Source organism: Misgurnus anguillicaudatus, chromosome 8, assembly GCF_027580225.2.
Source record: "Misgurnus anguillicaudatus chromosome 8, ASM2758022v2, whole genome shotgun sequence".
In the NCBI taxonomy this organism is placed as follows: domain Eukaryota; kingdom Metazoa; phylum Chordata; class Actinopteri; order Cypriniformes; family Cobitidae; genus Misgurnus; species Misgurnus anguillicaudatus.
Genome location: NC_073344.2, coordinates 32,297,228 through 32,321,763, shown reverse-complemented (window position 1 = coordinate 32,321,763; position 24,536 = coordinate 32,297,228). Strand labels below are relative to the sequence as shown.

The 24,536-nt window shown below is 40.2% G+C and overlaps 3 protein-coding genes across 7 annotated transcripts in view; 2 read left to right on the top strand and 1 right to left on the bottom strand.

Moving 5' to 3' along the window:
• Positions 1-24,536, bottom strand: part of gpr161a (G protein-coupled receptor 161a) — a 100,509-nt gene that overhangs the window by 46,534 nt on the left and 29,439 nt on the right. The window lies entirely within an intron of this gene.
• ihhb (Indian hedgehog signaling molecule b) lies at positions 2,325-12,010 on the top strand. Its single transcript, XM_055214149.2, has 3 exons — positions 2,325-3,175; positions 8,076-8,337; positions 10,716-12,010. Exons 1-3 carry the CDS (start codon positions 2,876-2,878, stop codon positions 11,408-11,410), a joined length of 1,257 nt encoding a protein of 418 aa, XP_055070124.2. The 5' UTR covers positions 2,325-2,875; the 3' UTR covers positions 11,411-12,010.
• Positions 13,413-24,536, top strand: part of bin1b (bridging integrator 1b) — a 36,280-nt gene continuing 25,156 nt past the window's right edge. For 3 of the 5 annotated variants that reach the window (XM_073870714.1, XM_073870711.1, XM_073870710.1), the window contains exon 1: positions 13,413-13,787. In XM_073870714.1, the coding sequence (XP_073726815.1) occupies positions 13,707-13,787 (81 nt within the window). In that variant the 5' untranslated portion in view covers positions 13,413-13,706. The remainder of the gene's footprint in view (positions 13,788-24,536) is intronic. The other 2 variants (XM_073870712.1, XM_073870713.1) reach the window with 1 other exon arrangement.

Sequence of the window (24,536 nt, the reverse complement as noted above, 5' to 3'; positions counted from 1 at the left end):
TTCTCTCGTCCGTTACTGGAGTGGATGGTACTCATTTGTTTAGGACAACCAGATTTAGAAACGCCTCATTAAAAGAGACGGGTGAAAAAGTCACTGATGTTCTGAATGAGTTTTGAAAGGATGGTTCAGTTTGGAGTGAGGGTTCGGTCATCATTTACTCATCCTCGTGTTGTCCTAAACCTGTATGAATTTCTTTTTTCTGATGAACACAAAAGAAGATATTTTGAGAAATGATGGTAAACACACAGCGGATAGTGACCATTGACTTCCATAGTAGGAAAAAATATTCTGGAAGTATTGTGATAAATGATGAAGAAAATATTTTGATGAATTATGGTAAACACACAGTTGACGGTATTAATTAAATTCCATCATTTTTTTTTTATTCCTACTATGGAAGTCAGTGGTCACTGTCTGCTGTGTGTTTACCGTAGTTTCTCAGAGTGTCTTCTTTTGTGTTCAACAACATGAAGATGAGTAAATGATGACAGAATTTTCATTTGAAAGTAAACCATCCCTTTAACCATCCCGATGGCGACACGACGAACAGCAGTGGGTTTCTTTTAAATGTCGTGGCTGGTCAGGCACACAAAGGTCTAGAAATAAGTGTAGTAACTGCCCCAAAACTGGTGATGTTTATCTTGTGGTCGAAGAAATGTAATGATTTAAAAGCATAATGCATGTGTTTTATTACTTTAAACTGTACTAGGTACTGTAATACTTTACAAATCTAGCATTTTCTTTGCTAAATGACAAATATATTCCAAAAAAGTTCATGATTTATGAATGATTTTGGCAATACAGAGAGCATAAGGTATCATTTTGATGAGGTCACATACAAAGGAAGTTAAATTAACGCTTTTCAATCTAAGACCAGTGGGTTTTTACAGATGTAACTTGTGTTATTGTACAATATGAGTATTGAGTGTGAGGATTTATGAAATTTTTGTTTTCACAAAGCTGTGTTTTTCTAGTCTTCTTCCTAATTATTTTGTAGTTTGTTTAGTTAAAACACTTATCAGCACACTAAAGTTTGAAAAAGTTATCCGACCCTCACATGGTGACGTTATTTACCATCCGGCCCTCAACCTAAAATGAGTTTGACACCCCTGCATTAAATCTTTAGCAGATATTCAGAATTTAGTTTGAATCACGATCGAGCGAGTAAATGGGACGAGCTTCGAGGACGAGTGAATTCTTCTTCCGTGAAATCAATGGATCGAAATTCTAACCACTTTCTACACTCTGAGCAAATAATGCAGACGAGTTTCACAGCGAGTATATCCGGATGGCTCCGACTTGTCTAATTGGGCAGTTTTTGGTTGGAACAGGCTGTAAAGTCCACCACGACTTCATGACAAAAGTCTGGCTCTGCTGTTGCAGTACATGATGCCTTAAATCTAGCTGAGGTTGATAGAAGGGTTTAAATAAGAAGTGATTTTGCCGTCTTCAAATCATTTTCTGATGACTGGCCAAAAGACTCTCTAATTAAAATGTATTCAATCCCAGCAACATCTTCACGCTGTCATCATTGTGGTCACGCTGCTGGGCCAGAAAAATGCCTGCACCACTGAAAGAGACACAGAGCTGTCATCATTTTCCTACCAGTATCATTTGGTAATAGTTCTGGCTTTTATCTTATGAGTCGTCTTCAGTAGTTAATGTATTTTCAGTAAAGACAATAAAGTTCTTAGGAGGGACGGTGTGCCATGATGGCTGTTGCTGGGTGTTTAATGTTAACAAAAACACTGTTAATATGCTGATAAATCAGTGCATCCGTAGGTTGCTATTAAAAATGTATTAAAAATATTTTAAATTAAAAAAAATTCTACAGCATTCACACGTTTGCATTATTGCAACACAGATATGAAGACACAAGGAGAAACAAAGATGTACATTAGCGATATTTAAAACAAAATGTATATGCAGGAAATATTTTTTCTAAATTATTTTAATCATTTATTTTTTAATCATTCATTCTTGTATAATTTCTTCTAATTTTTTAGCATGTGACAGACTGGGGATGTCCAAATAATGATGTATGTAAATTGGTCATGTTTTGCTTTTACTCTAATAACAGGTTTGTGTATGAGGGTAGGAAGAAAGGAGTATAGTAAATACCATTATGTTAATATGAATACCATGACTTTTATCAGAGGTCATTGAAGTCTGTGTGTCTTCTGACGTGCCGTTGGCGGGCAGTAAATTATTGCTAAGGTTCAAAGGACTACAGACATCAGGATCCGAGAGTCCAGTAATGCGCCTCCTGTTTGTGTCGCCTCTTGGCACCCGGTGGTTGCGGTGCAGGGGGAGCGCGGAGCTGATAAAGCGCGTCTGCCCGGAGGGGTGGAGAGGAGGGCAGAGGCAGACAGAGGGCAGGACTGGCAGGGTGCGGTCTGTTACAGTCGCATCTGATCTCGGGTCACTTCCATTTCCATCTCAACTGAGACCCGTGCGCCACAGCGCAGCATTCAAAAAGCCGAGCCGGGCGCCAGAAACCACTGCGGGGACACACTCTGACCGCGACTCTGCGCAGCCAGGATCCGCCTGCAGACGACTCTCAACGTGCTTGCCAAGATAAACGGAACTTCTCTATTTATTCCCCCTGTCTCCGCGTGGACTGAGAGAAAGCGACTTTAACAGACCTGAGAGGACGGGCAGCAACCAAAAACGCATGCGTCTCCAAATCCCGGGGTGCGCAAAAGGATGGTGAGCGCTAGGTGCCCCGCAACATCACCGTCCTAAAAGACTGGTCCTCCTCCCCCTCCAGTGATCTTGCGTGTGGACACAAGCTGAGATTATAGGGGGAGGAGGTCATCATCTTTACCATCTTTGACACTCCAGATTCTTGGAGTGCCCGCTGGCACTGGTTGGTATGAGACTCTCCATAGCGGTGGCGCTGCTCACCGGGTGTATCTTGTCTTTCTCGCCGGTGTATGACAGCTGTGGACCGGGCAGAGGTTATGGGAAGAGACGGACTCCTAGGAAGCTCACGCCCCTCGCCTATAAGCAGTTTAGCCCAAACGTTGCGGAAAAGACGCTCGGGGCAAGCGGGAGATATGAAGGGAAGATAACGCGGAACTCCGAGCGCTTTAAAGAACTAAAACCCAACTACAATCCGGACATCATCTTCAAGGATGAGGAGAACACAGGTGCGGACCGGATGATGACGCAGGTGAGACAAACGCAGACATGCGCCATGCGGGTCGTCAAAGCGCAAAAGGAAGTTCTGAAAATCATTAATCTGTCTCAGGTTATCGGGAGAGACAATAAACTTATCTCGGATCGGCATGTGGTTAGGTCAGGTTATGTTGATAAGTCATTGATCAAAGAACTTGCTTCCATTTACAGGTAACCATTTTCTGAAATCTTTGCTTATTAACTCGGGTGATGTTTTTTAATAACATTTTAGGTTCTCCAAAGAACCTTTTAGGTCAAATGTTATTAAAACAGCTACTTCTTTCTTACCTTTTTTAGTCAAACATTTAAAGAACATTTAGTGAAACTTAAATCTTAATCTTTTAGAAGCATAAAGCGCGCCAAAGTGCATTATTTTGTTTTGATCAGTTTCACAATATCCATTCATTGTTATGGGTTTCGAACCTCCAACACTTACGTAACAAATACAGACTTAAAGGCTACAATGTAAAGTCTTCTTATGCATTTGTTTTGGGCATTTTTCTTTTACTATTGTTGCGTACTAGTTGATTTTTTTTCCTCTGTGAAAACTACAAGTGTCCTTGAGTTCATTCAAGGTTTCTGCTCTTTCACTTTTCATAACAGAATGGGGGAAGGTTTCGTCAAATTAAAGACACAGTAGTCGTCGGGGTTTTTTTTTATAACCGCACATTTGAACTTTCTCCCACGGGTCTCGCGCTCGATTTATGTGAATGAATGAGCGCAAAGGGGCGACTGTCAATAAAATGCGAGCGAAACCCGAAACGTTTAATTAAAACAGTGCCGTCGCTGTTTCAAGCGCGATCGGAAAAGAAAACATTTTTCTTTGAGATCGAGCATGACCCGAACTGTTTTAATGTTTTCCCTTATGCTTAAACGCGGCCGCGCGTGATTAACGACTCTTTGAACCGTCAGGTATTTTTTACGACGTATTTGACTCAGTCACCCCCTCACCAGAAGTATTTATATCAGCTCTTTCCCCTGAATGCCCGACCCACGTGGGAACCGAACAGTGCGCGTGTACATCTCGCCCCGCGTCTTTACCTGTCACCTCACCGGCGCGCGAGCTTACCTGACCTTCACGCGATTTATGAGGGCGACCGCCGGAGACAACCCCAGCTCTGTTTTTCCTTTTAATTCCCTGTTTTCTGTTTGTTTTTGTGTAAAAATAGCATTTGGGCCTTAATTGCACACATATTTCTCTTATTTTTGAGTCGGCGGCGAGCGCTTTCACAGGCGCTCGCGCGCGGGGTGAATGTTTGCGTAGACCGCGGTCAGCGTAAAAGCTCTCCTCCTGAAAACCCGTCGATTTTGTGCTTTGAAAGCTAAACTAACAGAGTTCACGGGCTGATTTATGAAGTCCAGTTCACTTTTGCAACCGCAACGACAAAAAAATAGGAGCTGAAATCCACACCGCCATGTGAATAGGCATCTATTACAGCTCCGCGTGAATCTATTCCTATCAGCCAGTCTGGAGCTCCTTTATTAAAAACTAATATTTTTATATTACATATCTATAAATACACAAATAATTAATAATTACAAATAATCCATAAACAGTAGACATTATCTTGCATATGGGATCTGAAATTATGCCAAATGCGCATAGTTCTAGTTAACCATAAACTACTGTTTCCCTTTGCAGGTCAGCATAAACCGGTTCTGCAGTCTTATCGTCTTGCCCCATTTTACTGAAACAATTGGGAGAAAAAACTTTTTAATAATCTCTAAATTTCTAAAGAGGGCGAGGACGTTTGAAGTTATTTTTTATTCTCAGAATATTCATATGGCAAACCTCAGAAATAACAGAAATCTATTGTACATGACGTATCAATGCCATTAAAACCACAGTATCTCTCTTTCACCACTATTTTACAATCAGATACCATTTCATTGTATGCAGGTATGTATTGATATCTTGGAACGGATCTCTCCAAAAAATACATTTGGCAGTGCCTTAATAGGTAGAGCATAAAGGTCATGGGTTCAATCCCAGAAAACACAGATACTGATAAAAGAAATGCACTCGCTTTGGATAAGCGTCTACCAAATGCATACTGTACATGTATGGTTTGTTTCAATATAAGCCTAACAGGAACATTCATTTTATAGTGATTCAAAAGGATCACACAGATTTGAAACAACGTGAGGGCGAATAAATGTTGACCGAAAGGTTTTTTTGGTGACCTTATAATTTATTAGTAATGTACGCATATTTTAGTGTGGGAGAATGTATTATCATAGCTGTTGTGTTGACTACAGTCTCAGCATTTGCTTCTGTATGTTTTGGTTTCAGTGCCAGAAAGACTCAACAGAACAATGAAAACACGCTGGCTTTTTATTTTCAATATCTCCGTTTTTTTATTTGTCTCTGCCCACTGTTAACCCCTTCTGGACTTTCGCAGTCAGATATATCCATACTGTATGAAAGTAGAGAGTATATTCTGACAGTGTCTACTCTGTACATCAAATGGGTTAAACAGAGGTCCTTAACAGCAACTATTAAGTTGAAAAGGTGGGACTCCAGTTTGAGTACAGAAATAGATTTTTGATGGCACGAGGATCCAGAATAGCGCCATCAAAGCATTTCTGTCGTCGAGCAATTTGTGACCACTTAGTTGGTGGTTATCCAGTGACCTTGCATGTCACACGGCCTCTAGTTATGACGGGGATTTATCAGCCTGTGGGCCGAGTGTGTATGTCTGAACCACAACTGCGTCAGTTCTACAAATGGCTTTCACGTTTATATTTGTCTGTAAGCACTGCGTCTTTCACCCAGCAACCGGTCGCCGCGGGGGTTTCGACAGGAGCTCTTTAAAATCCATATTTCTTGCAGGAAATCCACAATGGCCTTGTGTTCTTACTTACCAAAGCATGAGACGCCTTCCTCTGTTTCTTTAATTGGTAACTTATGTATCACAGTTCAGCATTTGAGTGGGTCAACACCGTCATTTTATATCTATTGTGGTTTATCTGTAAACCTTTTGTGTCACAATGATAAATTAAGTCGCTCTTTACCCCAGACAATATACAAGTGTTTCACCGTAACTATATGTAATTAAGACAGCAGACGACTCGGGGCCGGATCCGGGATAGAGTCAGCGGATCCGGTGCGGCTCCGGCCCGGAGCTGACATTTCACAAGACTTTTTTAAGATGTAAAATATATAGTTGGTTTCCCCAGAGTAAGTGAAGTTTTAGCTCAAAATACCATAAAGATAATTTATTATAACATGTTAAAATGGCCACTTTATGGATGTGAGGAAAAATGTGTCCTTTTAAATGCAAGTGAGCTAATGAAATGCAAACACTGATCGCCATAATCATAGTTTGTTAAACTGGAAACTCAACTGTGCTTTCAATTATTTTCACTCTTTCTCTGCACTAAATGGCAGTGCCCTGGTTGGATATTGCAGATTAAGGGGTATTATTGTAATAAGATCCCCTTCTGACATCACAAGGGGAGCCAAATTTAAATGACCTATTTTTTCACATGCTTGCAGAGAATGGTTTACCAAAACTAAGTTACTGGGTTCTTCTTTTTCACATTATCTAGCTTGATAGAAGCACTGGGTACCCAATTATAGCACTTATACATACACTCACCTAAAGGATTATTAGGAACACCATACTAATACTGTGTTTGACCCCCCTTCGCCTTCAAACTGCCTTAATTCTACGTGGCATTGATTCAACAAGGTGCTGAAAACATTCTTTAGAAATGTTGGCCCATATTGATAGGATAGCATCTTGCAGTTGATGGAGATTTGTGGGATGCACATCCAGGGCCACCACATCCCAAAGATGCTCTATTGGGTTGAGATCTGGTGACTGTGGGGGCCATTGTAGTACAGTGAAGTCATTGTCATGTTCAAGAAACCAATTTGAAATGATTCGAGCTTTGTGACATGGTGCATTATCCTGCTGGAAGTAGCCATCAAAAGATGGGTACATGGTGGTCATAAAGGGATGGACATGGTCAGAAACAATGCTCAGGTAGGCCGTGGCATTCAAACGATGCCCAATTGGCACTAAGGGGCCTAAAGTGTGCCAAGAAAACATTCCCCACACCATTACACCACCAGCAGCCTGCACAGTAACAAGGCATGATGGATCCATGTTCTCATTCTGTTTACGCCAGATTCTGACTCTACCATCTGAATGTCTCAACATTAATCGAGACTCTTTAGACCAGGCAACATTTTTCCAGTCTTCAACTGTCCAATTTTGGTGAGCTTGTGCAAATTCTAGCCTCTTTTTCCTGTTTGTAGTGGAGATGAGTGGTACCCGGTGGGGTCTTCTGCTGTTGTAGCCCATCTGCCTCAATGTTGTGCGTGTTGTAGCTTCACAAATGCTTTGCTGCATACCTTGGTTGTAACGAGTGGTTATTTCAGTTAAAGTTGCTCTCCTATCAGCTTGAATCAGTCGGCCCATTTTCCTCTGACCTCTAACATCAACAAGACATTTTCACCCACAAGACTGCCGCATACTGGATGTTTTTCCCTTTTCACACCATTCTTTGTAAACCCTAGAAATTACCCTAGTAACTGAGCAGATTGTGAAATACTCAGACCGGCCCGTCTGGCACCAACAACAATGCCACGCTCAAAATTGCTTAAATCACCTTTCTTTCCCATTCTGACATTCAGTTTGGAGTTCAGGAGATTGTCTTGAGCAGGACCACACCCCTAAATGCATTGAAGCAACTGCCATGTGATTGGTTGATTAGATAATTGCATTAATGAGAAATTAAACAGGTGTTCCTAATAATCCTTTAGGTGAGTGTACATAGAAAAAGTCAGGTTTTCATGATATGTCCCCATTAAACATACTGTCAATGCAATCACTTTTACAGTTACAAGTTAGACTTATGTTTTGTATTTGGCAACTCTTTTGTAGCGTTGTATGGACAAACTCAACTCACTGGCCATCTCAGTCATGAACGTGTGGCCGGGTGTACGCCTACGTGTCACGGAGGGATGGGATGAGGACGGGCATCACTCTGAAGAGTCTCTGCATTACGAGGGCAGAGCGGTTGACATCACTACCTCGGACCGTGACCGGAGCAAGTACGCCATGCTGGCCCGTCTGGCCGTGGAGGCCGGGTTCGACTGGGTCTACTACGAATCCAAAGGCCACATTCACTGCAGCGTCAAATCAGGTAAGTTTGTGTTGAGGAACTGAAGCGAAGTTAAAACAAAAAGATGGGCATGAGCTTAATATTTCACAGTTTTTTATTAATCTAACCTTAACTAACGAAGAAGCTTGGAGTAAGATAACGCGTGGATACAGAGCAGTGCACTTGAAGAGCATGTTGGTTGTGTGATGGCTGCTATTGAGCACCTTGTAAGCCAGGTCTGATTCACAAGCGGTATTTCTGATAAATATTTTGCTTATTCGAAAGCATCCTAATCTTGGGCAGCACTGAATGCACTTTTATAACATCTCATCTGCTCTCAATTTCTTCTTCTCCTTTGACTTTCTTTCATTTCTGTCTCAGGCTTCATTCACCATTAGCACTATGCTGTTTTAATCCATGCTATAGAGATAAACATTTTATTTAACAAAAAAAAAACAAAAACATGAGGCACGGATTAGCAAATGATCCATATTCCTATAGTGGCCCCCAGGAATGATTTAGGCAGTGGCGGCCGGTGACTTCTTTTTACAAGGGCGCACGATTCAAAGTTCGTCACAACGTGTATGTAGCCCGTCATGTGTGTGGTTCCTTTTTTTCAAAATATGTGTTCTGCCGCTGCGCTTCAAGTGATCCTATGTGCATCACATGTCTTGTCAAAATAAGTGCCTGCTGCAGATGCGTCTGAAGGGTTTACGGATAAAAGAGACGCTCGTGTTTGCCAGATACTCGCATAATCTCATGCGTAATCAGAGTTTACTGTTAAGGGAGTGTCTTGCGTGTATTTTGTGAACGTGTGCATCTCTTTTGTCATAAACTGTTTTGACGTGTGTGCAGCAGGCACTTATTTTGACAAAACACATGATGCACATGACGCAACAAACACATATTTTGAAAACGCAAGCAACACACACGACACTCCGAACACTTGTTTTGAATTAGCGCCCCTCGTATGAGCAGTCACGAGCCGCCACTGGATTTGGGCACTATTAAGTCACACACCGCATGGAAGGAATTGCATTAGATAACAACCAAAACATCAAATCAATATGAAGAAACTAGGGATGCACCGATAGGATTTTTTTGGTCCGATACCGATTTAAACATACAACTTCTGGCCGATACCGATATTAAACACTTGTATACAATACTATACAGTTGGTCTATTAGCTAGTTTATTTCTGCATCAAATTATTTTTACTGAACATGGATTGGATCTAATTAACATTCAACTGACCAACACAAATTAAGCTAAAACAAATATAATAAGACAGCATGACAACCTTCAAAGGTGGTTTTTGCTATTCAGCATTTATTTTATTAACAACATTAATTCATTTTTTACATATAATGGATTTCTTTATGCAGTTAATTAATAAACAATCGGTATCGGCCTTTCACGTGCTATTGCCGATATGCCGATGGTTTCAAATTCATCAAATATCGTCTGATAAATATCGGCGGCCGATACATCGGTGCATCACTAGAAGAAACATACATGGGTTGTTTTCAACCCAGCTTTGGGTAAAATAGGACGAACCCTATTTATAACCCAAGCAGGGTTGTTTTAACCCATTGCTGGGTTAAATTTAAACGTTTCTGGGTTAATTCACCCCTACAGCTGGGTTTGTCTGTTTTTGACCAAACGCTGGGTTGAAAATAAGCCAGTGTAAAGAAATACAAGCACAATATTTCACAAAATGTTTCTTAGGTTTGTAAAAGGTAATGCAAGAAAAGTCCAGCCTCGTGTTTACAGATGTGACCTGATTCTAATGCATTGTGATTCATTTGTTTTAAGTGTGGCTTAAGAGTCCAACTTATGAAATTAATTTGTCCCACCCTTTACAGTAGTGTACTTTACCATTTTGTTTATATATTTGCATTGTGTTTCATAAACATTCATTATCTTTATTTTCTCTTTTTCCTTTCGATCTTCTTTCATCTTTTCTTCCTGCCCAGATCGTTACGCGAGTCCCTGACGTGATCAGATAGGAATACAGTTTTATAGCTTATACATAAATTGTATATTGTTATGTATATATTGTAATTTTAAAGATGTAAAGGCAGTGCCTGTTAAGTTAGATAAAGTCCACTAGGCGGCGCTCCAACATCAACATCCCTTTGAGGAGGCAGATAAGGCTTTGGTACATCGGCACGCAGGCTAATCTCACCTCAACCAATCACTGAGGAAGACACCATAGGACTGACCAATGAATGAAGAGTTTAAAGGCCAGAGGTATATCAGCTAGTCAAAACTGTTATGTTAAATCAATCAAGATAGCTGCTTTGGAAAACCGGGCCTTGGGCATTGTATCAATCCTTTATATCCTTAAATGAAACATGTTTTGTTTCCTCCATCATCACTTTCTTTCCTCGTCCTGCTATCTCTGTCCTTCATTCAGATCACTCCGTAGCAGTAAAAACAGGGGGTTGTTTTCCTGGCGGGGCATTGGTGGCGATGGAGGATGGGACCCAGAAGCCGATCCGTGAGCTCCGAGCAGGTGACCGTGTCCTGGCCTCCACAGAAAGCGACGGGACCGGTGACCTCACCTACAGCGACGTCCTCACCTTCCTGGACCGCAGCCCTGTTACCCAGAAGCCCTTTTTTGTGATCAGCACTGAGGACGGTGTCAGTGTCTCTTTAACGGCCGCTCATCTACTGTTTGTGTGGCTTGGGAACTGCTCCGGAGGGGACCAGCCAATAAAAGGAGACCTCCGGACGGCCTACGCCAGTGACGTGCACCCAGGGCAGTGCTTGCTCACCGTGGACGAGCGAAACGTAGGAGAACCCAAAAAGCGCATTTCACGTGTCACTCGAGTGGAGGTGGGCGAGGACCAGGGTGCTTATGCCCCGCTTACTGCCCATGGCACTTTGGTGGTGAATGGGGTCATGACCTCGTGTTACGCAGTGGTAAACAGACAACAGCTGGCTCACTGGGCGTTTGCTCCTCTCCGTCTGCTGTACAAATGGACCGGACCTGATCATATCAATAAGACGGGCTTACACTGGTACTCTCGAGTACTGCTGAGAGTGGGATCACTTGTGCTAGACCCAGAACTGTTTCACTCGTGGGCATTAGAAGATCATGAAAGATGATGGATTGAAACAAAATAATTTCATTGAAATGTTGGAAGCTCAGGGTTTAGAAAAAGTGAGCAAAGACAATTTTTTAACAATGTAAAAGGTGTCATTTCTGCGTTACTAGTGGCACCGAATGGTTTGGCAATGAATATGTTCCCAAACATTTCCTGTCTTCTGTTGGTTGGAAAAAAGATAATCCAGCCACAAAAGCATGCCATTGGTTGAGCCAATGTTGCCGTGAAGGATGCCTCTCAAATAAACAGAGCACACAGAGGAAAACACGGCTACAATTAAGTTATTTATAGATGTCTCTGCAAGTTAAGCTACGATAAGAGATAAAACAAAATTACAATTTTAACTGGAAAAGATTACATAGTGACCTCTGGTCTTGCTTCTTACGGGAATTGTAAGAGACCAATTATTGTTTTGTGTCTTATGTATGTTTGTGTCCCTATTCTCGTAATCCAATGTCTTTCCTTATTCGATTCTTTCGACTGTTCAACTAATTTAAAAACATTTTTATAAAGTACTGATATGTATCATTAAGATATGATTGAGGTATTCGAGTAAAGTATTTAAAATATATATTTTTGAAATTAAAGTTTACACAAATGATTTCTTTTGTCTCTTTTTTGATCTTTTAGAATTATTTAAGTATTTAGATTTATTATGGAAATGTATGTGATTTTATCGCCCCCTGCTGGTAGATGAAGCCCAGTACAGCGACGATCAAATTAGTTTAATCAGGTGTAATGGGAATTCTACTACACATGCGATATATCAGTCCATTCAAAAGACACACAACTCCTGTTACTAATAACACAATGCAAACATGACAGTTCAGGTAGTGTCACCTTTCCAGTTAACCTGACCTCAAAAGCCATGGTGGCGAATTGGATGAAGACTACCAAGTTTAGTCAACCTTGTTCATGCATTTGGCAGATGTTTGTATCCAAAGTGATTTAAAGTGCATTCAATGTGGATTCTTATCCGTATGTGGTCTTAGCTGGTCCTTCTAGCCTGGCAAAGCTTGTCTAGAGCTGGTTTAAACTGCCGGGTCAGCTGGTCTTCCAGTCTAAGACCGGTTTATAAAGTGGTCAAAACCCCTTTAAAACCACCTATAGCAGGCTAGGAGACCAGCTAAAATCAAAACCTAGCTGTTGTTTTTTAACAGGCATGATTCACCCTACTGAAAAATCCAGATAAGAACAGCATAAGCTGGTGAGCTGGTTTTAGCTGGTCTCCCATCTTGGTTTTAGCTGGTATTGCTGGTGTAGCAAGCTGGTCTAGCTGTGTTTTGGTCACCTTTTAAGCTGGTCTAGCTGGACTTGGCTGGTCAGGCTGGAAGACCAGCTAACCCACCAGCTTGACCAGCTTTGCCAGGCTGGGAGGACCATCTTAAGCCAGCTACTTATTCATCCTGGCAAGAAATTTGTGGGAGCCACCCTACAGAAAAGACCAGCTAAAACCAGCCTAAGCTGGTCGGTTTTAGCTGGGCTCCCAGCCTGGTTTTAGAGGGGGTTTGAACCCTTATGACACACCAGCTTGACCAGGCTGGAAGCTTGGCTAAGCTGGCTGACTGGTCTTATCTGGTCTCCCAGCTTGGTTTTAGCTTAAGTAGCAGGCTGGGTTAGAGGGGTTTTGGACCCTTTTGCCACACCAGCTTAAACCAACTTGATCAGGCTTGAAGCTTGGCTAAGCCGGCTGACTGGTCTTAGCTGGTCCTCCTAGCTTGGCAAAGCTGGTTTGTCAGCTGGTCTCTCAGCCTGACCAGATAAGATAAAAAGTGTCTAATACCCCTCTAAAACCAGCCTACTACACCATCTAAACCAGCTAAAACCAGGCTGGGAGACCAGCTTAGGCTAGTCTTACCTGATCTTTTTAGTGGGGCATCCAACATCTTTCCAGCTGGCGGTTGTGTTTACCTGCGCCTTTAAGAGAGCGTCTATAATAAGGAGTGGAAACATAATCCGGATTTGGAGAAGGTCTCTCTCTCTCCATCTCTCTCTCTCTTTCTCTCTCTCTCTCTCTAGTCGCCACAGGCGCATAACGAAATCCCATAGACCTCAGGCTGTTTAACCATTTTCAAGGTTAACTTTGTGATACGGCTCGGCTTTGAAACCGTAAACGGTCTCACCGCGTCTTAAACCACGTACTGTCTCTTTAAGAGGCTTCACCCGCGACCTCCTGTCCAAGCGTTCTCCAAAAGTGACTTTTTTGCCTGTCCTGCTGTTTCTGCGCGCGCTTTACTTCATCCGTGACTTCTTATTTATTTATTTATTCACGTTGGAAACTTGAAGGTACTCTAAACATGGCAGAGATAGGGAAAGGGGTGAGCCCTGGAAAACTGGCGAGTAATGTACAGAAGAGGATAACCCGAGCGCAAGAGAAGGTAAGCAAATTATTACCTTTATATGCGTTTACATGTGCACCTTTACGCTAAACTAGTGTGCTATCAGATGGTTAAATATCAATGATCAGGTACACCGTTTACTGTAGAGACTGTAACGTTAACTTAAGTGTTACAAGACAACATATGAAACGCATTAAAACAAATAACAGTTACTCACTCGCGTGTGTTAAGTTACTCACGCGCAGCCATGCGCAGAGAAAATTATGGTCATATTTTTATGTTGAAGTCATTTTTTTAAACTTTTTTATTAACTGCTTCTGAATTCTGATTGGATAATTTGAGATGAAAGGCGATGATGGTATAACTTTACCTCAGATCACACGATCCATAGACGATGTTTTTGTGTACATATTGTGTAGATATTTGCTTATAAACACATTATTAATAATACATATTGGCATAATATATAAAAGGTTTTTATTTAATTTTTATGTTAGCAAAGTAGTTGTGCACAGGATATAAAAAAGGACATCGTGGCTGTCACACGGTTACTCCATTAACTGTTTATCGGTTTGTTTTAATTTGGGATGGGATAGGGTATATTTAACATACATTAAAGTTTTATGGCTAAAGAATGGTGCCATATTTTGGACAAAAATTAAAATTTGCTGATCACAAGTTTGTGACAACATGCCCCTATAGCAGGTAATGCTGTGACACTATGGAGTAAATTGTCACAATGGGAACTGGCTTCTATTTAAAGGGATAGTTCACCCAAAAATGAAAATTATTTACTCACCCTTATATCGTTCTAGAACTATTTTCATTTATTTTCTGATGAACAAAAAATAAGAAATTTTGATAAATGACGATAAGCACATACTGAGGGTGGTGGTAACCATTGACTTCCATAGTAGGATAAACAAATCCTATGGAATTCAATGGGAACCGTCAACTGTGTGCTTACCATCATTTATCAAAATATCTTCATCATCATTTAGTATTATCCTATTATTATTTTAGACTAGAGTTAATTGTCACAATTGGAACTGGCTTCTATTTAAGGGATACAATTCTGTCTTATTTATTCACCCTTATATCATTCTAGACCTATATTCATTTTTTTCCCTGATGAACACAAAATAAGAAATTTTGATAAATGATGATAAGCACATAGCTGGTGGTAACCATCAACTTCTATAGTAGGAAAAACAAATCCTATGGAATTCAATGGGATCCGTCAACTGTGTGCTTATACCATCATTTATCAAAATATCTTCTTTTCTGTTCATCAGAAAAACAAAATTCATCCAGGTCTAAAACAATATTATGGTGAGTAAATAATGACCGATTTTTCATTTTTGGGTGAACTATCCCTTTAACACTGATGTAAAGTCCACTACATTGAACACAATGAATCACCGGCTGTCTGCAGGATATGGAGATAGGTAGGAAATGGCGATGTCGTAACAGTTTAGGTTTATGCCACAGGGCATTAAACTTTGCTTGAACACAAACAGACCCACAGCTGAACACAGGAAGTGTCATTTCCACCCTAAACAACCTAAATGACGCCCCCTCCAAAATGCACAGCTGGACACCAGAGCCCCTCATTTGACAAAGCAACTAGTTTCTATTTTTCTTCTATGACAGTTACCATCTTAGTAATCCCCCCAACTGTTTATGTCTCTACTGCATGCCAAGGTTTTTTAATTATTTATTTGACATTAGGAAGGAAGAAGAAATGGTTTGAGATTTTTAGAGTTGATAGTTCATTTCCTGTTACTATAAACCAAGCGGTGTCATTAGTTGGATAATCATATAGATGCGTAAAGAGTTAAGAGATTATTTCTCGGCATCTGTGTTTTTGTGTAAGTCCGGTTCTCATCTGTCCTGCATGCTAGACTTGTAATGTTTATCCTCCGTGGATTGCTCTGTGCACCGAGCGCTCTGATACATGACTGATATCTTCTTGTTTGATACATGCAAGACCTTGAGAAAGTTGGGAGTGACTGAGAGTAATTTTGTTTTAGTGATTTTGTCTTTTGGTTTCATCTCTGGTACATTCTGTGAAGTAAGGTCATGTCATCATTAGACTATACTGTACCTACAACTTTTTGATTTTGCTTTTTTGAATGGGTATGGACTCCCGAGTGATACACAGTCTATTTGTATGATTGCTTTGAAAAGGTCACAGTTTCCTTTTGGCCTTTCAGCCAAATAGAAGAGAGTTAAATATGATCCTCTTCTGGCAACCAGCCCGAGTTTTCTGCCCTCCTTTATCGCCCTCTCCTCTTCTCTTTCATACAACCTGTCCATCTTCATACTCAGTCTGAAGCTATTTCAGATTTTTTCTACTGTAAGTCACACATTCATTTCCTTCCTTGACATTCCCAAAATGAGCGTGGCCAGTTGCTGTGTTATCATGAACATTCCTGTTCCCAGATTAGGAACCTAAACGAATTGTCCCCTGACCTCTGCTCTGATTGGGCGACATGTCAATCAAAATCTTCCGCACTCCTCCTGCACACCTGTCCGTCCTCATTGAGCTATTGAGCGGTGTTTGGTAAGGGCTATGTATAGCAGACAGGCTGTAGCTGTGAGCTAATCCTCAGAAAGCTCTTGTGTGACAAACCCGACGTGTGTGAATGCCAGCCGCAGTGGTCTCGGGTATTTTTGGGTCTGTAATTGAACACCAGCACCCATCGACCAGAACTAAAGACCAGGGGCCTCTATAAAACACATTTGAAGAGACATTTGACTTCTATATCTTGGGAAACACACTGAGTAGTTAAACGCTGTCTGAGACACACTTATACCAGCGTCGGTAAATCTTGGTGGCTCCTGGTAAATCTGTTGTAAGCTCGTTTAACAGACTAATGGGGCCAATCGCTGGCAATGGGCGTTTGTATGTGTGTGTGCTTTATTTAGCTGTATACTTTGGGGACAATATTAACACACAAATGTAGATTTAGGGTTAGTCTATAGAAATTAATTTCATATCTGAACAAGAAAAGTCTATGATATATTCATGTTCCTGTAGCTCAATTAAAATAAGTTCGATTTTCATGATAAAACAATGCACTGTAAGTCTAAAAGCGTCTGCCAAATGCATAAATATAAACCAATAGAAATTGAATATGCGTCCTTTTGCCAGTTGTTGAAATGTTTGGATTTCTCTGTCGCGCCCTCACACACACTGAGGAATCTATCAGCTGTTGGACAAATGCTTGGTCTGATCTGAGCTGGATAAATTCAACACAGCTGACTCAGGATCAGCCTAAACTCGACACTGTTAATTTAAAGAAATAGTTCACCCAGGAAGGAAGTGCTTTTATGGAAGATGCCTGTTGAAATGTAATGTAAATACGCCTTATTCAGCCTGCCGCCATGTTGATTCCAAAACGAGGCTGAGGGATGGACATCCATTCCAGAGTGTGCACTTTATAAACCTATTGTTTTGTTCTCTTCAGTCAGCCAATGAAAATACATAGTTTTACAAATTTCCACAGGACAAAGAACCTCAGAAATCATGGAATTTGGTGATAAGAACAGTGCAATTTGTACATACAATCTGTTTTGTTATTAGCATGTTGGCTAATTAATCATTAATTTTTTAATGTTGTAAGCATGCTAACTTTTCTTTAAAACACTAAGATAGTCCTATAACTAAGTACATATCTCCAGTTTGTACAGATTATAAAAAACACAAGGCATGAATATGTTAAAAACTTTTCTCCAGTACGTTTTTCTGGAATCAACAGAAGCAGGATTAATTTCTAACTAAATAACATTAATACACAACTTTGAGGGTTCAAATGGGGTTTTACCTCTAACAATATAGACCCCTTCAAGGTTTGTAAACATTGAACGACTATCGGGTGCGTGCGCAGCATGGGGTCAAACTGTTCATACCATCCAATTTAATCTAACAAGGCTGAAAAATTATGACTTACCGCAAATGAAGTGAGCACTACAAACACAAGCCTCTTTGATATTTGCATTGTTCCAGTCTGCACGTTAATTGCTTGGAGCCGCAGATGTTGTTTTTTTTTTTTGTGCATGAATCGCGAAAACTTAACGGAAGACCTGATGCGATTTTCACAGCCCACAACATAAGTAGGCATTTTTGACGATAACGAATATTATACAACAGTTCTTTCTGGTTCTCGAATCTGATTGGCTAAGAGCTATACGATATTGTGCTGATAACGGCACTGTAACCGCTTCACCTTTCGTATTATTCCGCCACCTAGTGAATGGAGGTCCTAAGCAGGCTCATCTCTGAATGGAAAAACACAGACGCGCTGTTTGAATCACTCTCCGTGTGTCTCATTAGTTTACTAGCTCATAAATCAGTCTGTGAATCCCCAATCAGAAGTATTATTCCGTCAAAGATCAGCGCTCTTGGATGTTACGTTACAGTTAATGGGAGAAATGTCTTGTCACATCGTGTGGACGATTAACACTTGGAAAGAGGAATATAAACACTCGTTTTTTTCTGGAGCTATATTTCTTATCAGAACGCGAAAACACCGTGGAACTGCAGGTAAGCACCGCAGCTTTTAAATGTGGACATTGATCATTTACTTTATCGTGACGTGACTATTAAAACATGTTATGAGATATCGCCACTGGTATATTTATAAGCAGCATGCAAAAACATCTCTCTGACACTTATAAAAAACCGTTTTGTATAGTACTGACAAGAACAAAGTTTAACAATAATAATCGAGTGCTCGTATCGCGTTAAGAATAAATGAGAAAGCAATAGTAACGTTACACAAGTATAGTTTTATTAACTTTTACCTCGCGCCAAAACAATAACAACACAAAAGACACTAAATATGAATAAAAAAACAAGTACTAGTTTGATCATGACACCAAATACTGCTGCTTTGATCTCATTTTGACGATCATAATCAAACAAGGCCAACATGAGAGCCAGGGAATCCCTTTCAGAAATGCAGCCCAGAGAGGGCGGTGGTCAGCGGGGCGAGTGAACACTGACGTCCGCTCATGCTTTGGTTCTCATTCGTACCGAATCTCACTAAGCAAACGTTCAAACAGGCGCTATCTTTACTAATCGACTGCAGATTTAAATATAATACAGATACATTCTCGACTGAACTAATCTTAAAACTACACTTTGTGACCAAGAAACGGTAATATAAAGAAACGGCTTTTCCGTCCATTGAGTTGTTATGAGCTTCAAAGCAGCCGAAAGTTTTACCTGTCATTCTGGCCGCCCTCAAATCCGTGGCAGAAGAAGTAGTTCTCAAACAAAGAGGCTTTTAAAATAACTCCGTTGTTGTTTTCTAGTTTTCGTTTTTCAAACGTGTGCCGTCGAACTGTTGTATAAAAGCAATATCGCTCTCGGAGTCGTGTGATATAGCTCTATATCATCACGGCTGTGATTGCCTGCGGCCTCGTGCCTCTGGCCTAATCACAGCCGTGATGATATAGAGCTAAATTACACTCCTACTCGAGCGATATTGCTTAAATACGCAACTCAATCTGCTGTAATGGCTTTTCTGACCCCGACATGCGCAGTGGGAACCGCCTGTGACGTGAACCGTGAAGGGGTCTATTTGCACAACAAACTAGTGGTGAGCGATATGACCAAAATCTTATATCACAATACAATTCCTTTTATAGACCCCTTCAAGGTTTGTAAACATTGAATGACTATCGGGTGCGCGCGCAGCATGGGGTCAAACTGTTCATACCATTTAGGCTTTCTAGTAGGGCTGGGACAACGCGTCGATGTAATCGACGACGTCGACGCAAAAAATACGTCGACGCAAAAATGCGCGTCGATTCATCAGACCCAAAAAGGCGGCGCCGTAGAATACGTCAGATCCAAAAAGGCGGCGCCGTAGAATAGTAGCAACGCGAGTGGCTTCAGTCCAAGCCGGTTTCACACAGCAAGTAGCAGTACGTGCGGCGCGTGTTTTTTTCAGCACCCATGTTAACAAGCGTGCACCCCGCCGCATGAGCAGCGCAGGCTCGCGGCTCTGTAGCAACAGTGCTGCAATCGTTTCTGCGTCGGTTCTGCTGCGCTGCTCATGCTCAATTAAAGTGAAAGTGCTTTGTTTATGGTTTAAATGCTCGTTGATTGACGCGAAAAAGTGTCATTTTACCTTAAAATCATGAATGTGAAGTGTGTTTTAAACAGTCATGACTTTGAGCAATGTAACAGAAAGCAATGAAATATGTCACTGTTGCCAGAAGACTGCGCTTTCATTCACTCTCTGTACAGCAGTAAATGAGTCCTAGTCATTCACTCTCTGTACAGCAGTAAATGAGTCCTAGTCTATCTTAACAAACTTAAGAGAAAGAGATTTAATAATATATGTGCTTCTTAAGTCTATAATTGTGTTTATATCTGTCATTAAATGGACTAGAACAGCACGAAAACAATGTGGATTAAACAAATCAAGTTATAAAAGTTACTGACCATCAAAAGGCACATTGAAGAGGTTTTGCTCATAAATGCATGTAAAATAAAGTAATTTGAACTTGAGATTTTTATACTGTTACTAAACTGCACAGTATGAGCTGCAAACGCTTTATTGAATGCTACCTCTGACTAAGAATGCAGTATTTTGCACTTGTATAGTCTTTTTTTATTTTGAAATTTTAAGAGCAATGAACATATATTGAAATGTTTACATTCAGATATGTAAATCAACATGTATAAATTGCTACTAGTTAATTAATGGGGAGATAATCGAGAATCGAATCGAATCGAAGTCGAATCGGACTGATAAAATGAATCGTTAGATTAATCGATGCATCGAAAAATTAATCGCTAGATTAATCGTTTAAAAAATAATTGTTTATCCCAGCCCTACTTTCTAGTGTAATCTAACAGAGCTGAAAAAGTGATGACTTACCTGAAATGAAGTGAGCACTACAAACACAGCCTACACAAGTAGGCATTTTTGACGATACCGAATAATACGCAACTCAATCTGCTGTAATGACTTTTCTGACCCCGACATGCGCAGTGGGAACCGCCTGTGACGTGAACTGTGAAGGGGTCTATATCATGATAACTCATTAAAGGTAGAAAAGTGACTTAGTCAAGAGCAGTGACAGATAAAATTAGGTAACTTCCCCTTTAAGACCAAAGTCACTCCGGATCCAATTTACTGTGACACATGTATTCACTTTTTTAACGGTTTACTTTCTCTGATAACCTAAATCGTTGTATTTATGAGGATACTTTTTGACACATATGTGCATTTAAGGCCAATAAAGCGGCAAAAATGGTCACAAGCTTAAGCTGCCTTCGCAGTAGCAGAGCGACGCGATCTCATTAATTTTAATAAAAGCTTGGCAACATCCAGGGACACGAGCGACACTGACCATTGGTGACAGGATGGGACGTGTCCATTCGCGTGGAAAAGTTGAGAAAAGTTTAACTTTATGCCAATGATAAAAGCACTTTCCAGAGCAACTACCAATTCACGTCATCCATGTCTTGTCAGTTACTGGAGTGGACATTACTCATTTGTTTATAACAACCAGATTTAGAAATGCCCCCTTATGATCTCGTTGAAAGAGATGAGCGACAAACAGCGACACAATTGTTTATAATGCGAATGTACCTTTAATGAACAGCAGAAGTGCGGCTTTCGCGCTCCTCTCATAGAAACAGTGCGAGCATATAGCACTGGGTGTGCCTCATACATCTTAAGAAGTGAAGCTGCTGGCTTTTTGATTGGCCCCTGGTGCAAACGAACTCGAGTCGGGTCAAAATAAAAAAATTAATTACACTTTTAAAATTTTCCAAAAGATGGTTTTGCTCCTTTAAGGTGGTTGTTATCACGCTAATATATGTTCAATTGTTAATTTTTGTGATAAGTTTCATTTTAGCTGGTAATTTGATGCTATAGAAATGGGGCGTGTCTTATGATTGACATTTGTGAATGACAGCTTTTCTGAGCGGACTCTCGATGCTTGGAGGGAAGATTGAAGATATAACTAACTATTCATTTTCGATTCCTGTGTTATTTCACACCGACCAAATGAGTTGTTTTTAACTTACTTTATTTTAGCAAGCCAGTCAAATGAGACGATCAAGGGGCATGGTGGAGTTGGGTGCGCAAGCATTTGGGTGGAAGTTTGATAACGCGGCTCCACGAACAATCCCTTCTGCACATGCCCTGGCTCCAAACTGACGTTTTTGCATAACATGGCCATGGTCTGATATTTTGTCTTCAATTCATTACAATAGAAGGAAGCTACTTCATGTCGTCTATCTTTTTTACAGTCTATGGTTTCAATCATTTGCTTTAAAACTGCGGTGCTTAAATACGTGTACAAACGTTACGTTTTCGTCAACATGCGCACAGCAACGTGACGTGGACCCCTAACCTCGATAGAGAGGATAGTCCAAAATCTCTACCGGTTGACTAATTTCAGTTAATCATACCAACTGGTTTATGGCCCACCCCTACAACGAACTAAATAATGTTATCAATCAATCACACGTTATTAAGTTAATGTTCATGTCTTAAAAAAATATAACTGAGAAAAAACAGGGGACATACTGATATGCTCTATACAAACTGGAGATAGTTCATAAAATATTGCATTGTTACTGGTGTTTTAAAGAAAAGTAAACATGCTTACAACATGAAAAATTAGTGATTAGCCAACAGGCTAATATCCAAAACGATGCGCTATTCTCATCTCAAATTAAATCATATGTACCTTCTAATTTGAACAATCCACGTTTTCTGAGGTTCTTTGTCCTGTGAAAATTTGTAAACGATGAATTTTCTGTGTTTTGATGGATGAATGACCAGCATCACGGTACAAAACAATAATTTAAAGCAGACACTCTGGTTGTCCATCCCTCAGAGCCTCGTTTTGAAATCAACATGGCGGCAGACTGAATAAGGCGTATTGGCTTGGCTAGCATCTGCTAAATATCTGGCCAACCACCAGCTCACTGCATGTCTGGGTGTTCAGTCATATCCAGTCTTCCTGGAAGATCTCATACCATACCCACCAAACCAGATCTGATCCCAACATATCTGATAATGACACAGACCCAAGCCGCTGTATTTTAAGAAGATGGGGTGTAATGCATTCTGGATTGGCTTTCAGACGCTCCCTGTACAGTAATATGCATTCATACATTCCTCAAGAGGAGAGCAGCTGACAATGATTTTATTAATGTAGGCCAAGAGGAAGCCACAGGGACATTAGAGGTTACCGTGATATCTCTAGAAGTTGTTTTTTATTCGAATTTATTGAATTGTTTTGGCTTAAGCTGTCCCTAAAACAATTCCAGACAATTGCTGTTTCTCTTTCACACATCTACAAACGAACAGAGAGCTGTAAGGATGATCAAAAGTCAATAGTTTTTTTATAGGCTTTGGAATTGTCGCAACAAATCTAGTAACAAAGTATAGATGGTTTCATCGGACGCACGTGCGTCGGAACTTTACTTCCGTTTTCTGTTTGTTTAATGGTCTGACTACTTGTTGTTTATTTTACTTGTTTTCATAAATAAACTACTCTAAAAAGACTTATTGACTATTATTGATTCTTAGTGGAGTTAACTGGAAGTCTAGCCGTTTGTTTATGTTGATATTGCTGAAACCGTCTATAATCAACAAAAGGTTATGATGCTAGCATATTTTGTCCATCAATATAATCCTCACAAATGAACAGCGTTGGGGAAAGTTACTTTTTAAAGTAATGCATTACAATATTAAGTTACTTCCCAAAAAATGTAACTAATTGCGTTACTTAGTTACTTTCCATGGAAAGTAATACTTACGTTAATTTTAAGTTATTTTTGCATACTTTTTTACTTGGCTGAAGTTTGATCTCTTTCAGGCCTTGCAGGTGTTTTTTATGACTAAGTCATAAAGTAAGTTCTGCCTTCAAAAATTGCATATTTTCATCGCAAAAATGTCAAGCTCTGCATCTCTGTTTCTGACCCAAACTGCGTAATTCTACGTGACTATGCTCAGTTTAATACAGTACATATTTTTTATCAAATTAAACTGAAAAGTAACTTGCATTACTTTTTTAAAAAAGTAACTCAAATATTAATGTGTACATTTATAAAGTAATGCGTTACTTTACTCGTTACTTCAAAAAAGTAATATTTAAGCAATATCGCTCGAGTAGGAGTGTGATATATATAACACAACTCCGAGAGCGATATTGCTTTTATACAACAGTTCGACGGCACACGTTTGAAAAACGAAAACTAGAAAACAACAACGGAGTAATTTTAAAAGCCTCTTTGTTTGAGAACTACTTCTTCTGCCACGGATTTGAGGGCGGCCAGAATGACAGGTAACACTTTCGGCTGCTTTGAATATCATATTAACTCAATGGACGGATTCGCCGTTTTTAAATATTACAATTTCTTGGTCACAAAGTGTAGTTTTAAGATTAGTTCAGTCGAGAATATATATGTATTATATTTAAATCTACAGTCGATTAGTAAAGATAGCGCCTGTTTGAACGTTTGCTTAGTGAGATTCGGTACGTATGAGAACCAAAGCATGAGCGGACGTCAGTGTTCACTCGCCCCGCTGACCACCGCCCTCTCTGGGCTACATCTCTGACAGGGATTCCCTGGCTCTCATGCTGGCCTGATGGTCAAAAATTAGATCAAATCAGCAGTATTTGGTGTCATGATGAAACTATTACTTGTTTTCTTATTCGTATTTAGTGTCTTTTGTGTTGTTATTGTTTTGGCGCGAGGTAAAAGTTAATAAAACTATACTTCTATAATGTTACTATTGGTTT

Bases quoted from the DNA above. Each gene is read 5' to 3' on its own strand.
- ihhb (XM_055214149.2), top strand. From the start codon at position 2,876: ATGAGACTCTCCATAGCGGTGGCGCTGCTCACCGGGTGTATCTTGTCT. The intron at 3,176-8,075 runs GTGAGACAAACG...ACTCTTTTGTAG, and splicing joins CGGACCGGATGATGACGCAG to CGTTGTATGGACAAACTCAA. The intron at 8,338-10,715 runs GTAAGTTTGTGT...TCCTTCATTCAG, and splicing joins TCACTGCAGCGTCAAATCAG to ATCACTCCGTAGCAGTAAAA.